This window comes from Mastomys coucha, unplaced genomic scaffold, assembly GCF_008632895.1.
Source record: "Mastomys coucha isolate ucsf_1 unplaced genomic scaffold, UCSF_Mcou_1 pScaffold12, whole genome shotgun sequence".
Taxonomy (NCBI): domain Eukaryota; kingdom Metazoa; phylum Chordata; class Mammalia; order Rodentia; family Muridae; genus Mastomys; species Mastomys coucha.
The window spans coordinates 89,621,961-89,638,910 of NW_022196894.1; the positions used below are offsets into that span (position 1 = coordinate 89,621,961).

The window sequence follows — 16,950 nt, forward strand, 5'->3', positions numbered from 1 at the left end:
TTTTTAACAGAATGCTAAATCCCATGTGTGCAGGGTTGAGTCTCTGTGTTGCCATGCCGTGGGAGATTTCATTTTCTAATTCTGTCTATGTGTGGTTGGGGAGGGGGTGTCTTTCCGCAGGGGTTCCCCTAAGAGCAGCTGCTAGATTTATTTTGGGAGATAGCAACTGATTATGTGGACTGCTTCTAGAGCCTTTGTATGAAGGTGTGAAGACTGTTCACTGTTTTAGAATGTGTTACAGAGAAGCAGAACAGTTATTTCTTCCTTATAAGGATTGTACCTGTAAAATGAATATAGCTTGATATAAACATCACTGTCAACGGGGCTGGAGAGATGACTCAGAGGTTAGGAGCACTTGCCGCTCTCACAGAGGCTCTGGGTTCAGTTCCCAAAACTCACATGGCTGCCCACAACCATCTGTAACTCCTTCCTCTGTAACCCCTCCTCTGGCCTGTGTGGACAATGCACACACTGCACAGACACAAGCAAGCAAAGCACTCTGATACAATTAAAAAATTAGTGTTAACATGAAATCTATATTCTGGTATAGTCGTGTGCTAAGTTGCAATCACACACCCGTCTTCTAGATTGCTGGGTCGCACACACACCTGCATGCTCAGTGTAGTTTACTGACATTCATGAGCAGGCATACACATACTTGTATGTTTACCTTACACACACACAGAGCCCCTGCCTTGTTCTGTAACGCCTCTGTATTATGACTTTGCAGCCCATTTTCTTAAATGAGGTTCTAGTAAAATTGCCCACGGACCCTTCTGGAGATGAACCTATCTTCCACATTTCCCACATCGACCGGGTCTACACTCTCCGAGCAGAAAGCATCAATGAGAGGTAAGCCCCAGCACCTCCCTAGTACTGGATGAGGGTCATTCATCGGCACGCACCAACATTCCCCAGCTGCAGTGTGGAAGGAAGTAGTGTATATACTATTTTTTTTTTTAGAACTTCTCAAAAGTTAGACATCTGGCATGAGTTTTCCAAAATAAAAATCAGCTTTGCTCAAGGCCTTTTTTTTTTTTTTTTTTTTTTTTTTTTAGAAATACCCAGCAGCCTTTGAGGTATTGAGGGTGCTTAGATTAGCTGAAGTTTCCCAGGTGGTAGAATCCAACAGGAAGGTGATCTGGGACTAATCCCACCTCCACCCCACCCCCACCCCCAGCCCCAGCCCCAGCCCATGAGGACAGCAATCTGGGTCTTTGGGTTGCTGGTATTTTGCTTTTTTATTTTAGACTGTTCTGGAGCCAAATGAAACAGATTGCTTTCTGAAGGGTGGGCTTGACACAGGGCCAACAAGCATTCCCAAGAACGTTCCTGCCAGGCAAGAAGACTGGCTAAAGTACTGTGCACATGGCACCCTGAGGAAACCCTCACGCCAAAGCACCTCCTGGCGTGTGCTCCCCAGTGTGAAGTGGTTCTTCCCTTGGGTGATTTTGGGAAAAAAAAGACCCTTCTGTCTTCCTGGGTCCTCCAAGTATGCGATGCTTTTCGGTGAGGGAGGACAGGGAGCCACCTGCTCACCTCCCCCAGCCTGACGTTTATCAGACTTTCTTTATGGACGTGGGGACCTGGAAGGACTCCTTGGGGACGTCCATTACTTACAGACTATTACTCGGGTAGTGAGTGCCTGCCTCAAATGTGCAGAATTCTGGGTTAAATTCCTAGAACCACATAAACAAATTATGGAAGCATGTATCTGTAATCCCAGTACTCAGAAGGTTGGGGGAGGGATATAAATTCAAGGTCTCCTCAATTACTTTTAGTGAGTTTATCACCAGCCTGGACTAAACTATATGAGGCCCTGTCTCAAAAAAAACCAACCAAACAACAACAGCAAAAACACACAAAAAACAAAACAACAAGCCAACAACAGTGGCTGGAAAGATGGCTCAGTGGTTAAAAGCACTGGTTCTTCTTCCAGAGGTCCTGAGTTCAATTCCCAGCTACTATGTCGTGGCTCACAACCATCTGTAATAGGATCTGATTCTCTCCTCCTCTAGTGTGTCCAAGGGAAACCACAATGTACTCATATACATAGAATGAATAAATCTTAATAAAAGAAAAAAGAGAAAAGAGAAAAAGCCAACAACAAAGACCAAAGCAAACAAAACCTCCCTACTGATGATAAGGGGTAATAATTAGCATCGTGCGTTACAGAGCCAGGTTTTCTTCTTCTGAGCCTTTGCTGTTAAATTCAAATAAACCAAGTCAAAAGAGTCCTGGAAACAGAATTTGAGCAGACCCGGAGCCTGTTCTGTGCATTCTGTTTGGCAACATTCTGTCTCTTCCCGTCCAAGGACTGCCTGGGTGCAGAAAATCAAGGCCGCATCTGAGCTCTACATAGAGACGGAGAAAAAGAAGCGAGAGAAGGCATACTTGGGTATGTGCCGCTGGGGCCCAAGACACTGGGGCGGGAGGGCCATCGAGTGTCTCTGGGTTGGAACTCGCACCAGAAATGGGGCTAGGTGCAAGGCGGGGCGCAGAGATGAAGGATTCCAAGGGCAAGAGACAGGAGGGGGCCTTGCTTTCAAGGGAGGGCAGATGCCTCGCACAGATTGAGAGGTGCTGGGAAGAGAAGAGCAGCAAAGCGAATGTGAAAGGAAGCGGATTTTTGTGTTATTTTCTTGTGGTTTAGTCCGTTCCCAGCGGGCGACCGGTATTGGAAGGTTGATGGTGAACGTGGTAGAAGGCATTGAGCTGAAACCCTGTCGGTCACATGGTAAGGGCCCATGAATTCCTCCCAAGCACTCTAGAATATTCCGGGTTCTCTGTCCTCCCCCAACTCTTTACCAATTTGACATTAGTTGTGCAATTTCTTGTGTAAATTTCCTGCTGGCATTGGTTTTTCTAGCACTTGTCAAAGATATATATACATATACACATATACACACATATACACATATAAGTATATAATAGTATATTATATATATACATATACTATATAATATACATACATATACATATATATAATTTTTGTAGAACCTTTTCCATCTTCCTGCTTTTCAGGGAGACCTGAGAGACTTCATTCATAACACGCGTGATATGCAGTGCACATGACATGTATGCAGAAGGGGTTTGAAATTGAGTCCTGTTAATGGATTTGCCCCTCTTCTGAATGTGATACCAAACTATGGGAGGGTCCACCAAATATTCCACTTGTGAATCTCGAAGGTGTAGGGGGATTGAAATGAAATGTGTCCCACCTGGCAGGGGCTTTTGTTCACTCCAGGAAAGAGCAACCCATACTGTGAGGTGACCATGGGCTCTCAGTGCCACATCACTAAGACAATCCAGGACACGCTGAACCCCAAGTGGAATTCTAACTGCCAGTTCTTCATCAGAGACCTGGAGCAGGAGGTTCTCTGCATCACTGTGTTTGAGAGGGACCAGTTCTCGCCCGACGGTGAGTGGGAAATGGCCCTGAGGCACCCTTAGCCTCCTCCTCTTTGCCCTCTTTACCCTTAGCTCCGCCCATCACGTTCTACCTTCGGAGCACGCTTGGCCCCGCCCTCGGGGCAGCTTGGCACCTCATGCTTTACCCTCGGGGCATCCTCGGCCCCGCCTGCTCTGCTCTCAGAGCACCCTTACCTTCCCCGCTCTACCCCCCGGGGCACTCTTGGTCCCACCCCGTCGTCGTGCAGGGTACATGCTTCCCCACCTGAGAACCTGAGCCCAGCAGTCCCTGGGCTTCTTACCTGAGAGGTTGGCTCGGTGCAAGGAGCTGCGGAAGGCAACGGAGTAGATGTGGACAGGAAGTGCTGGGGCTCGTAGGTTCACTGAACTAGACAGACTGTAGTAGCCTGCTTTCCCACACAGGCGTAGGAGGGAGGGTACGCCTGGAAACCTCGATGTAGTGTGGTTTGTTGGCTATCATCAAGGATACTTCAGCAGGTAAAGGCACTTGCTTGATGATTTGAGTTTGACCCCTAGGACTGACATGATGGAAAGGGAAACGGATTCCTGTAAGTTGTCCTCCGCGCGTGCCATGGCGTGTACACATGCACATATGTACATATACACATATGAAACATATACAAAATAAATAAGTTCTTTGAAAAGCAATGAGATAGCCACACCTGGTAGTTCCCACCTGTAATCCCTGCATGCAGGAATTATGGATTGAAGCCACAGGGTCTATGTAAGGAGACCTTGTTAACGCTGGCCAGTTGAGCGAGAAGGACATTGGCCCACAACAGGTGCTTTCAGAGTCAGCTGCTGTCCCTCGGGAAACAGAGAGGCTTCAGTTGTGTTGGACATGCCCTTCCCTCAACCTGCTCTCTCTTCTGCAGTGATTTTTGGTCAGTGAAACCAGGAAGCCACTCTCTCAGCCAAATAAAAATCAGAGAGTGAGTTTAAAGTTCACGGTCTCAGTCGGCATAGGAGGAAGAATAAGCTGAGTGCCGAGTGCTGACACTGGGCCAAGATGAGGCGACTCCATGTGGCTTTTGTATCTTAGCATATAAATTGGATTTTTATATAAATTATCTGCATGAGTTATATCCTGTTGGTTTGCCCGGTGATGGCCTCAAAGCTGCTGACACATCAGAGTGTGACCAGAACACTTGTTTCCTACGGTCTTGGCTCTCAGCTGCTATGCTTTATGCACATTGCATGTATGAATGTGTGAGGGAGTCCAGTCCTCTGGAACTGGATGGCTGCTAGAAATTGAAACCAGGTCCTCTGGAAGAGCAGCCAGTGCTCTTAACCACTGAGCCATCTTTCCAGCCCTGGAATAAGATTTTTTAAAAATTTAAGTACACATGTATTATGTGTTTGTATGTGGGAATGTATGTCACATATGTTGTATATGTGTATGCCATATGTGTGTGTATGTCATGTATATAGGTAGGTACCTGGAGAGTCCAGAAGAGGGCATAAGAGTCCTTGAAGCCAGAGGTACAGGCTGCTATGTGCTTCTCACCATGTGGGCACCACTGAGTCGTCTCTCCAGGAAGCGTGCGTGCGTGCGTGCGTGCGTGCGTGCGTGCGTGCGTGCGTGCGTGCGTGTGTCTGTGTGTGTTGTGTGTGTCTTAGGTATCACCACTAAGGAATTCTCTACCTTGTGTTTTGAGGTAGACTCTCTCCCTGGCCTGGAGCTCACTGATTGGCTCTCCCTGGCCTGGAGCTCACTGATTGGCTCTCCCTGGCCTGGAGCTCACTGATTGGCTGCACTTGCTGTCTATCCGGTCTCCACTTCTTCAGCGTTGGGGCTACAATTCTGTGCCACCATACTTGGCTTTCTTCCTTTTTTTTTTTTTTTAAAGATTGGGTTTCATGTAGCCCAGGCTGGCCTGGAGCCAGTTTATACAGTGCTGGGAATTAGTCTCAGGCGTAAGCATAGCAGGCAAGCGCTCTACCAACAGAGTTATGCTCTTGGCCCAGCTTTAAAAAGGTGTATGCGTGTTTGCCTACATGAGTTTATGTGCACCATATGTATATAGGAGCCTGCGGGGACCGGAAGAAAGTGATAGATTCCCTGGAATTAGAGTTATAAGTGGCTGTGAGCCACCATGTGGGTGCTGGGAATTGAACTCAGGATCTCTGAAAGAGCAGTCAGTGCTCTTAACTGCTGAGCCATCTCTCCAATCCCACCCATGGTTTTCATTTTAAATGTAGATCCTGGGGATCAAACTTATGTCTGTGGTCTGGAGAGATGACTCAGCAGTTAAGAGTACCAACTGCTCTTTCAGAGGTCCTGAGTTCAATTCCCAGCAACCACATGGTGGCTCACAACTATCTGTAATGGGGTCTGACGCCCTCTTCTGGTATGTCTGAAGAGAGCAATGGTGGTGTGCTCATATGCATAAAATAAATAAATAAATCTTTTTTAAAAAAAAATTATGTCCATGAGCCTAGAAGGCACACATTTTTACTGACTGAACCCTTTCTTTGACTCTATTAATATATTTTTAACTGTTCACAGAATATATTTTATTTGTGGGGTACCATGTAGTATCTCAATAAGTGTATATAATGTGTAATAATCCATCAGGGTAGTTGGCATACCCATCATATGGACATATATATATATATGTATATATATATATACACATATATATGCACACACACACACACACACACATATATATATAAATAAATACATTGGGAATATTAAAAAGTCTTGGGGTTTTTACTGTTGTTGTATTGTTTTGTTATAGTATTGAAATATCATGAACAACTCCATGGCCAAGTAAATTGGAAGCATTGGTGCTAATCTTAGTATCAGTGGTCTTAGAAGAGCTGGAGAACGGCTGTTCATAGGAGAGTCCCAGCGTAATGAGTATGCGTCTTGGAGACAGGAACTCTTTCTGAGCATCCCTTTGCTTTTTCTCCTTTCAGATTTTTTGGGACGGACAGAGATCCGAGTGGCTGACATCAAGAAAGACCAGGGCTCCAAGGGGCCAGTTACGAAGTGTCTCCTGCTGCATGAGGTCCCCACAGGAGAGATTGTGGTCCGCCTTGACCTGCAGTTGTTTGATGAGCCGTAGCAGCCCTAGGATGATCGTAGATGACTTCCTCCTCAAGGTCCCATATGGGCATGCTATCTGGTGGTCAGCCACGGAGCAACGGGGGACAGCAAAGATGAAGCCCCACGAGGCTGCTAGGAGTCATTCTCGACAATCCTGCCCTTCAAACCATGTCTCATTTTATGAATCCAAATTCTCTTTTCCTTTGTCCTCCCTATGGTCTCATCATGTCTTCTCGGGTCTCTGAAATCCATAACCTCCAACTAGGTTCCACTGGGAGCCTGGCTCCTTCCCTGGGCTGGAGGTGTGGGGCTGGTTCCTATAAAATAGATTTATAAATGCAGTGACTGTATTTTGGAGAACTGTGTAGGCCTCCTGTTTCTCACCTCTACTAGCCCTTCGTAGACTACTTGGCCTATAATATCCTATGCGTGGTGTGTTTAGTCCAATTATGACAGAATTGTTGCTTTGGAGTCCAGCTCTCCCTGGGAAATGGGGCCCGAGATTGAATGCTCGGCATGATGGCTCTGCAGCAGGCACCGACTTACTTAACTCTTTGGAGAGCTGTCGCTAGAAGACTCTTATGTGTGTTGTTAGAGATGTACCATTCCCCTCTAGACTCATTAATGTTAATCAGTGAGATCGCAGCAGTATACTACTACTAGCAGATTACTATGCAATCAGTGAAATCAGTGATTCCATTCTGACTCTGGGTGTGCACAGAAGATGCTCCAAAAGCCCATTATCTGTGAGGTTCTGTCCTGAGGACTTAGGTCCCACTGTGGGTCACTGGGAAGGCTTGATGACATTGAGTCCTGCTTGCTGGTTATAGTCAGAGTGTGCTCTTTGGGTTTGGAGACCCTGGGATGTTTGTTTCATGAGAAGTTCTGTCTGGAGACCAGACCTTCCCAAGCCCATTTTGTGCTTAAAAGACTGTTGTGAAAAACACCAACAGCAATCCTTAGTGGTCACCCCCCCCCCAACCCCACCACACCAGGAAGTCATGTCTTAGATGGATAAAGTTTGAAAAAGAAAGAATTCAAGATAGAATGCGTGGTGTGGAGAGACGCTAAGAAAATCCATTACTGGGTTGGGGGAATGGAGCCCCCATTACCTTGGGAGCACGGAGCCCCACACGTGGGGTGAGAAGATGGGAGACGCTCCTGGGTATACAACAACCTTTTGATCATAGGAACACATGCACTTTTTGCCAGAGTCAGGAGTGTATGGCCATAGGCCAAGTTTTTCATCTGAGTTCTTCATGTTTTCTTTCCCTTAATGCTAAGATTGGTTATCTAGATGAGAACTTTATTTGCTAATGAGAAGTGCAGGCTGAGCATCTCTGGACTGTGGTCCTGGCCTGGTCTCTGCGTGTCTCTGGTTTCTGCACTCAGGCTTTCTATTAGGTGATGTTCCTTTTTACGGTAGGTCCTCAAATTTGAACTAGGTTTCTAGAAGTACTTTGAAAATGGTAGTGTCTCGGTGATGGAAGAGGCACTCTGCTGAAATCTGAATGCTTCATGTGACCCCAAAAGGCCCCTCTCCACGTGTGTGTTTCAAGTGATTTCTCACAACGTATGTGTGGCAAAGGACAACAGTTTACATTTCATACTTCCAAGAAGCACTTAGTATTCATTTATTACAGATAGTGTTGACTTTTGTATCAAGAACAATAGACACACCTATTTTTTGAAACAGCCAATAAACCCTTCAGTTAGCGGCTTTCAACTGAACATGAGGCAGACTTTAGCTTCCAGCTTACCACTTCAAGCTTACCACATTCCCAGCAAAAGACACTATCAAAACACTACATGTTCATGTTTCTGTTGTTGTTAAGGAACTGTTTTAAATGAAACCTATAAATAGATTTGTGAGCCATGCTTCCTTGGTTCTAGAACCAGGGGGCTTTGTTTGGTGTAGATGAGGGGCATGTTCCCATGCTGTGAAAACCAAGCATTCCGTGTGCAAATGGCCAAAGTAGGGTCACTGTTACAACTCCTTTCCCCATTTCCCTTCCCACTTCCCTAACCCCTTCCAAGTTGGACATGAATGTGATGTTGAACATCAGTGTTCCCATAGGAAAGATGAGGCATCCGCAGTGACCCCATAGGTTCTGGGTTACCTACTCATAGAACCCCATGGTTGGAGTATGTGAATGCAGTCTGCGTCTTTCCCCAAGGTGGCTCTACTGGACACCCCTGGGCTATCCTGAGGGTTGACAGATCTGGATTGGTGTCCTTGCATCTACAAGTGTCATTTGTTGTGATTGGTTGTATTTCTGGATGAGCTGAGCTGACCCTCAGACCCAGCTGTAACTCTGGGTTCTGTTGACATGGAGTCCTACTCCATGTTATCTATGGGTGACACACACAGTCAGCCTCAAACCTTGATTCTCTCCTCCTTCACATCTACCTTTTTGACCAGCCAGGCTACACTTCCTACAAAGAGCAGGTCCTTGCCAATGAGGAAACTGAGTCTCAGCTGTCTGCTTTGTAAATGCTTACCTAGGCTGTGCCACATGGCATCCTGATGCCAGCCCTTCAGATACCTCCTGAAGGCACCCTCTTCTATGGGCCACACTGCCAGTACCTCCCACACTCTGACCTCCTCTTACTCAGGAAGGGACTTTCCTGAAGCATGCCTATGCTCTGACCCTCAGTCATCCTTGAGAATTGTCCCGAGAGCTCTGAGGACAGAAGCTCCTGGCTGGGCTTCCTTCATGGGGCACTTGTCCCAAAGGGTCAATCCTTGTCTTTGGGGCAGTGCCCATGTTTTTCCCTCCAGCAGATAGACAGATAACTTTAACTCTTGGGACCAGATGTGCTGTGTCCACAAGAATTTGAAGACATATGCCAATCATTAAGGTCCAGATCTGCCCTCGATGGGACAGAGAACTTTCTAGACAAGAGTCAGCAGGAGTGCTGGAGAAATTGGGCAAGGGTGCTGGGTTCAATTTTGTAATGATATGTCTCTATTGTTGGACTCTCCCTAAAGAGCATCTCTTCCTTATTTTCACACAGGGCCTGACTCCATAGCCCAAGTCCTGAATTTAGTATCCTCCTGTCTTAGCCTGCTGCATACTGGAATTTCAAGTGTGTACCACTGTGCTCAGCTGTCTTCATTTTTATAAAAGGTGGATCAATGGGCTGCTCCTACTGCCTGGCATCTTCACTTGGTGCCAATGTGTGTTTTAGATCTGTGTCAGGAGGTCACAGGCATCTAGAAAGGGTAATCGCAGGTTGGTCTTCCAGAGCTGCTGGGCAGGAGCAGAGCTGGTGACCATATATAGTCCAGGGTGCCCTAGAATCCACTAATCAAGGACAAATGGCCGGCCTCTCTGGCTTCATTTGACAGGTGGAGAACCGGAGCCAGAGCCAGCTGAGGCCACAGTTAGGGTGTGTGCTCAGAGGGGTTGTCTCCTAGCTGCTCGGACCTGTTTGAATCCTAGGAAGAAGCCGAACATTCAATGAATTCTTTTATTCTTTCAGACCCTGTCAGATTCCAGATGCACACTAGAACTAGCACCAGCTTCCCCTCCTCTTCCCTGGGTCGGCCCCGTAGGGCTGAATTCTTTTTTTTTTCTTTGTTCCCCCCTTACTCTCCAAAGACACATTGAAGATGACATTTCAGGGAATGCCTTATTGGGCAGGCCTTACATGCTGGGACAGACCTTGGGTACAGAGGCTGGCTTGTATGAATGGTGGAAACTTCTTCAGAAGAGGCTAATCCTGCTGACTAGTAATTGACAGTAGGAATCCAACATGGGTACTAAGATGCTAAGCTGTCCTCCCCTGCTCCTCCCCAGCACCTTCCCTGCACTGTCTCCTTTAAGGGGTGTCAGCGCTTAACCTTTGCCAACTCCATTGCTTGTGTACCTGCTGAGAGACTCTGTTTTCAGGGATCCAGGGATGTGAGGGTCACCCAGCCAAGGTAATGCATGAGAAAACGAGGGAAGGAAAAAGGAAGAGAGAAGGGAGGAAGGAAGGATGGAAGGATGAAAGGGATGGAGGGGAAACAGGGCAGGCAGTCAAAAAGAGAACTTTAAACAGGGTTCCTCACAGGTCATGGAGGGCCGAGCTAGGGCTGCTTGGAGGGTAAGGGCTCACTCACAGCCACGTGCTCCTTGTAGGGGTTTAGGGACCATGTCTTTGTTAAGGAGATTTGCAAACCCTGCCACTCATGGCAGGCACTCATGTTTTTGAAGATGTGACTTATCCCTGCCCTCCTTGTCATGGAGACTTAGACCTCTAGAGTAGCAGCCCCTGGACCCATCAGGGCTTTCTGAGTGGCAAGTTCCCACAGGTCCCTGGGCATAGCACTCTATTTTGAAGGACCCCTATTAATGAACATTGATTGCCCTTTGAAGGGCTATTCCACAAAATAATAAAGATGTATTGTTAGTTTGGACTTGCAATAAATAACTGGCTGGTTGCCACAGGGACTCCTCTTTCCAGTCCTCTGTTCCCTGATACCTGGAAAACAGTTGAGCTAGAGGGAGAGAAAGTTCCAGACACTATTTCCTCACAGGGCATTGCATGAGGTCCCTGTTTGTAGGTCCCAAGGATCAACTAAGGTGTATAACGGCTTCACCTCTGTAAGAGCCGGGAAAGATTCTGTCCTTGAGAAGCCTGGGAAAACACAACCCATGAGAAAGATGGCCACGATCTCAGGCTCTCTAAGTTGAGAGCATTGAAACTCCTATGTGAGCACCCTGGGCAGATTGCAGTCAGGAACAGCAACCCAGTGAGCAGTGCTAACAGCACGCTGTTCCTTAAAGGGGCCTTGCCCTGTCCAGGCCACCTCTTAGGGGTCTGGGAGGCTTTTAAGCCAATTTGTAGATCTAATTTTAAGTCATTTTAGTAACATAAAATTCCTGCTCAGTGTCTGGGTAGATCACTGGCAAAGTGTTAGCTTGGCAAGCCAGAGGGCCTGAGTTTGATCCCCAGCACCTGCGTAAAGAAACCAGATGCAGCAATGTGTACCTGCAATCCCAGTGCTGGGGACGTGGAGACAGGGGGATCGTTGGGCTTGTTCCTTGGTGGTGTGGCTCATGGGGGTTAGAGTTAGGATTGGTACAAAAAACTCAGCATTGACGTCTGAGTTCCTGAACTTATATTTGTGCATGTGTGGGAACACACACACATGCACGCACGCACAAACATTAGTGTTTATCTCCACCAAACAACTAAAGCAGTTCTAACTAGCTCCTTTAGTAAAAATGAGCCAATAATTTATGTTTTGGCAAATAATTCTTCTAGCACTGTGTGTGTGGCTGTCCTGTTTCAGGGTGAATTGCCCCATGCTGTGTCAGGGCCTATGTTATATTTTAATAGGATCTGTTCTGGTTTCTAGAGCAGCTTAGGGTCTCGCTATTATCACAGCGATGCGTATTTTAGTGTTCAAAGTCCACCGAGGAGAGTTGCATTCCGAAGGGGGCTTATTTTGTCAGCCTTCAAATCCCAGCGTCCCTCCGGGATTTCTGGACAGCTGGCCAGTGACCAAGGCTCCTTTTTATGCTGTGGAAACCCTTCCTTTCCTCTTTTTTTTTTTTTTTTTTTTTTTTTTTTTTTTTTTTTTTTTTTTTTTTTTTTTTTTTTTTTTTTTAGATTTACTTATTTATTATATGTAAGTACACTGTAGCTGTCAGACGCACCAGAAGAGGGCGTCAGATCTCATTACGGATGGTCGTGAGCCACCATGTGGTTGCTGGGATTTGAACTCATGACCTTCCGAAGAGCAGACAGTGCTCTTCCCTGCTGAGCCATCTCACCAGCCCTCCTTTCCTCTTTTAGAATCATCGTGCACGTATCCTGTGTGAGAGCTGCGCCTGTGCTTTTCCACCTCTCCGGCTATACTCTTTTGTCGTTCTCATCTTATCTCCTCCTGTTCTTGGTGAAAACAGAGTGGGGACCTTAGACAAATAGAAGCCAAAGGCAATGCGGTGGCTCGTGTGGCCGAGCTGCTTTCTGCACTGTGGGGCTCTTCCTACCTAGATGGTTCTATTGGCAGGGTCAAGGTGCTAGCGCCCCCTGCTGCATCTCAGCAGCATTGCTCTTGTGTGACTCAGAAGGAACTTGCCGGTGGGAGGGGTCGGGGAAGTGGGGGACTAGAACCTGGCTGGCACTCTCAGCTGAGCCAAGAAGGAATGAGCAAAGAAGGAAGGTCGCGTGAACCCAGCTCTGAGCATCCACTGAGATGGCTTTCCTGCCTGCTGGGGCTAGCTTCTCTGCCTTTTCTGTGCCTCCTTCAGAGGGGAACTTTGTAATTCAGTTCTCTACAGGAAAGGACTGGCTGCCTGAAGGAGGCCTCTGTCCGGCGAGACGGGATCACTCTACTTGGTAGGATAGCAGAGTGTCTATCTGAAGACTTCAACTTCGGACATTTTAAGTGGCAAATGGTTTGATGTAGCCCTTGGATGCATGAAGTGTGTCTGTGTGTACTGGGCACTGGGGAATGGCTGTGTATACCACTGAAGGAGACAGGAAATGTTTTGCTCCACCCTTCCCCAAGCTGCATTCAGGACCAGTTCAGGTAATGTGTGGGCCAAGTGCAAAAGTAAAAATGGTGACCTCCTTGCTACAAATGATTGGGGACCTCACCAGGGGCAGCAGAGAATTGAGCTGAGTTTGGGCCCTGCTGCTTGGGGCCTCCAACACCCTGGAGCTAGCCTTACTACAGTGCAAATGGAGCAGGGCCTTGTTAGGGCTTTCTTCTTTGGAAAGGTCTCCCTGGCAGGCTGGCTGCATAGAGCTGGGATCCCTTCCTCCTTCCCTTGTTTTCTTTTCCTTTCCTTGCATTGCTAAGGATCAAAGCTAGGGCCTCGTGCATTCTTAGAAAGTGACGTGTTTTTCAAAACTCTACTCTTTTATCTCTTAAAAGTACAAACAGTTCAGAATAATTAGAGCACCCCGAATTCCGGCTCACAACTGAAGGCGCCCTGAATGGACGGGGAACTGTCAACCTGGGTTGATGGTTTCTCATATCCCAGTCCAGGCTGTGTCTCTGGATATCAAGTGGCCTTCGAGTCTTCAAAGTTGAGTTTTCTGCTTTGAAATAAAACCTTTCCCCTATTTAAGGGCTGGTCTCCCTGTTTCTGGTGTCCCAGGAGATTCTAAACTACTTTAATGGAGAAGAGCCTAGAAGGGCTCAGTCTCCCTGTCTGACAATGACTGGTCCTTTGTTCCTTTAGATACGGTTTTCTGGAGAGGAGTGGGTGGAGCCAGCTGCCTCTCTGCCTTAGAGCCCAAGTATCTGAGAGTTTGCTCCTGTGAGGCAGGGCTCTCACATGCTCATTCCCACAGGCATCTTTGGGTGTTAGCAAAGGAGAAAGGCTCTGCTGTGTGTGTAACCTCTGTGTTCTGGAAGCCCACAGCTCTGGGGAGGCCACTCCTCGAAGCTGTGAGTGTGTGTTGCTTTGTTGTGCAGCCTGGGTTGTGCTGCATGCTCCAAGCCCTGTGAGGTTCTGTTTGCTTTTTGCAGAAGTAGGCCCATGTCTGCACATGCAGAGCAATAATCTTTCTCATGTTTCCTGATTCCACTCCTGTAATCCCAGCATTCCAGAGATGGAAGCAGGAGAATCAGGATTTAAAACCAGCCCAGGCTACATGAGACCCTCTTTCAAAACTAGAAACACAGAAACTAAGAAGAGAAAAGCACAGAAGGCTCTCCTTTCATGGCTTTAAATCACCGTAAATGAAAGTAGATTGTCTCCATGGGTCATGATCCCTAGAAGCATCCGACCACTACTGTGTCAGCATCCATTTTAATGAGTGAATATTTTGGATACACTTCATCAATTAACATTCTTAGTATTACTTGCTGAATATTGCTGTCAGAACATTCTCTCAAAAGATCATTGTTAATATGCTCCATGGTTAGACATACATTTAACCAAGCATTTGTTAATATCTTGGAGCTGAGAGTTCAGCCTCAGATCTGGTCCACTGCAGCCCACAAGCTGAAGCCTGAGTCTTCCTTGCCCCTCTGTCTGGCTTGGTGCACACAGGGGTGCAGGCTACCATTTGCCTGTGCTGTACTGTCTTAGCTCTTCAGCTCTGCAGCATTGCACAAGTCGATGGTGAACATAGGTGTATATATCCGTACAAAGGCGAGAAACCTCCGCAAAATGTTCTGTGTCTGACAGTCAGCTCACAGCTCCTGGGTTTCTGTATTTTATGCATTTTCCAACAAAGAAAGTCAGAAATCCACTACACAATGTGAAAAGATTGTGTTCTGTATGTGGTTCGTCATGCAATCTTTGCTGTATGTTTTTGGGAATGACGATTATATGTATATACAGTATTAAGAGGCTATGCTGTTCAATGTTGCGTAAACTTAACAGATTCTCTAGTCTAAATATTTAACTTGTTATTGTAAAATGTGATTCTCATTGAGAGATTATTTTTCTGTATGTATATGAGAGTATTTTAGGAATCTAACTTAAGTGCATAAACTATAGAAGAAACTTAAAAACATACCCCAGGAGTAGAAATGCGTGATCAGATCACTTGGGTTCAACCCAACTAAATTTTATTAAAAAACAAATCCAAGTTGAATGTTTAGGAATTCAAAAGTGTGGATTTTTTTCTGCCTTGCAGGGGGTATATGGTCAATAAGATGGGTGGAACCATGATAAAACGAAAGAGATCCTGTAGCCATTTTAATGAATGAATGGGATGAGACCATGTTCCACTACAGGTTAACTCATACTGATGCATGCATATTCTGAACAGCCTGCTTTCCACCAGACCTGCACAGACAGTAGAATGTGGCATGGTCAGAGAATTCAGTAGCATTCAGGGAGGCCCCATGCTGGCTTCAGCCTCTCTCACCATCTCAAAGAGCACAGGGAGGCTGAGCTTTGGTTTTCTAGGCACAGTTGTTCTCAGGTAGGATGCACAGGTAGCCTGAGGCTTCCTGGAGGCCCAAACTGAGACAGGAGGCCTACCTTCCCAGCTCCACTCTCTTCCCAGAGAAATATCCAAAGCCCAGGCTACTCCTGGGCACAGCCCTTCTATACTTAACCACCTTGAATGTCGCTTCAAGTGAAGCAGGGAGGGTTCATGGAACAGTTCCAACCTCACCTCTAACCCCTGCTCCCTGAGAGCGCATAGCAAATGACTTTAGTTAGTGGTGACCTTGTGAGTCCAACCTTACCCAGCTGACCAGAAACGCCTCTCAATTAAGAGCTGACTTCTGGTGACTCAGGTGAAAACTGGTCACTCCTGAAAGTCTAGGGTGCACCGATTAAAAGGACTCTCGGAAGTGTGAGCATTGGGCCAGCACGTCTTTCAGTACGTTGTGTGCTTCTTAATATTGCCAGCCATAGGCTTGGGCTGCTGGAGCTTGAAGTGGGAGTGATGTCCTGACTGCAGAGGTGCAGGCAGCTTCCTGGGCTCTGCAGAGGCTGGAAATGACTGTGTGCTCTCTAACTGTATCTAGTCCCAAAGATCAGGCCATTCAGAGACCTCTGAAGGCCAACACGCAGACCCACCTAAATTCTGACTACCTTGTCCAGAGACCTTGGTCCTTTCCTCCTCTCCTGGAATGCTGGTCTTTTGGGCTGGGGTGGTCATAGAGTGTGAGGGTAGGTCACCCACACTTGTCCTGGGTGTTCTGAATATGCAGACAGGAGAATCTAGAGTGGAGGTCCTCCTCCACAGTGTTGGTGAGGTTAGCTAGCCTTTGCGATCTTTGTAGTGGGCCATGAAGCTGGTGGCATACGGCTCTTTCACAGCCCTGGCCTGTGGCAGAAGTAGAGCACTCCAGATACCTACTAAAGTGTCCTGTGCATTGCAATACCTACCTGCTGCTTATATTTAGGAAATTAACTGTTGTTAACAATACTTAGGAAAAGTATTGTTATATTGTCTGCTTTTCAACATTAATAGAGTTCTAAAAAAGTATTAGACATTATAAATCACAGAATTCCACACTTATCTGAGGTTTGCTGATGCAGGGCCACACAGCTTTTTCTCCTTTTTTTTTTTTTCTTTTTTGATGTTGGAACACTCCTTTGTCATCTAATTATATGTGAATCTGCCCGTTCTAGAGCCAGAGGACAGTCTCCTCAAACAGTTCCGTTTTGACCTGTGTGGTTTAAATCACCTAGTTCACAAACCCAACAAGAATAGCCAGCCTCACCAGCTCAGGCTGGAACTCTCTGCCTTCACTGCTCTGCAGGCACAGAATGCTAAGAGCCCTGAAGACAGGTGTCTCTTCTTGTGTCTGTTTCCCAGAGATAAGATTGTAGTTGTACAAGAAGAATGATGCAAAAATAAATCTTAAAAAAAAACAAAAAACAAAAAACCAAGGCAGCTGCCAGACTCCTCGTATTGAGTATTCCTGAGAAAATGAGAAATGCTGAGAATGGTCAGCAAAATCAGCAAGCCCAGAAACATACAGGAGACAAACCCACAGCACTTCCCAGAGATTCTTCTACACAGAATCATACAGGAGACAAACC

The 16,950-nt window shown here is 46.6% G+C and overlaps 1 protein-coding gene across 4 annotated transcripts in view; it reads left to right on the plus strand.

Annotated features, from left to right (window-relative positions):
- Positions 1-6,844, plus strand: part of Itsn1 (intersectin 1) — a 183,907-nt gene extending 177,063 nt beyond the window's left edge. For all 4 annotated transcript variants that reach the window (XM_031364396.1, XM_031364398.1, XM_031364397.1 and 1 more), the window contains 5 exons: positions 731-852; positions 2,316-2,398; positions 2,654-2,737; positions 3,248-3,421; positions 6,358-6,844. In XM_031364396.1, the coding sequence (XP_031220256.1) occupies positions 731-852; positions 2,316-2,398; positions 2,654-2,737; positions 3,248-3,421; positions 6,358-6,506 (612 nt within the window). In that variant the 3' untranslated portion in view covers positions 6,507-6,844. The remainder of the gene's footprint in view (positions 1-730; positions 853-2,315; positions 2,399-2,653; positions 2,738-3,247; positions 3,422-6,357) is intronic.
- Positions 6,845-16,950: the final 10,106 nt, after the last annotated feature.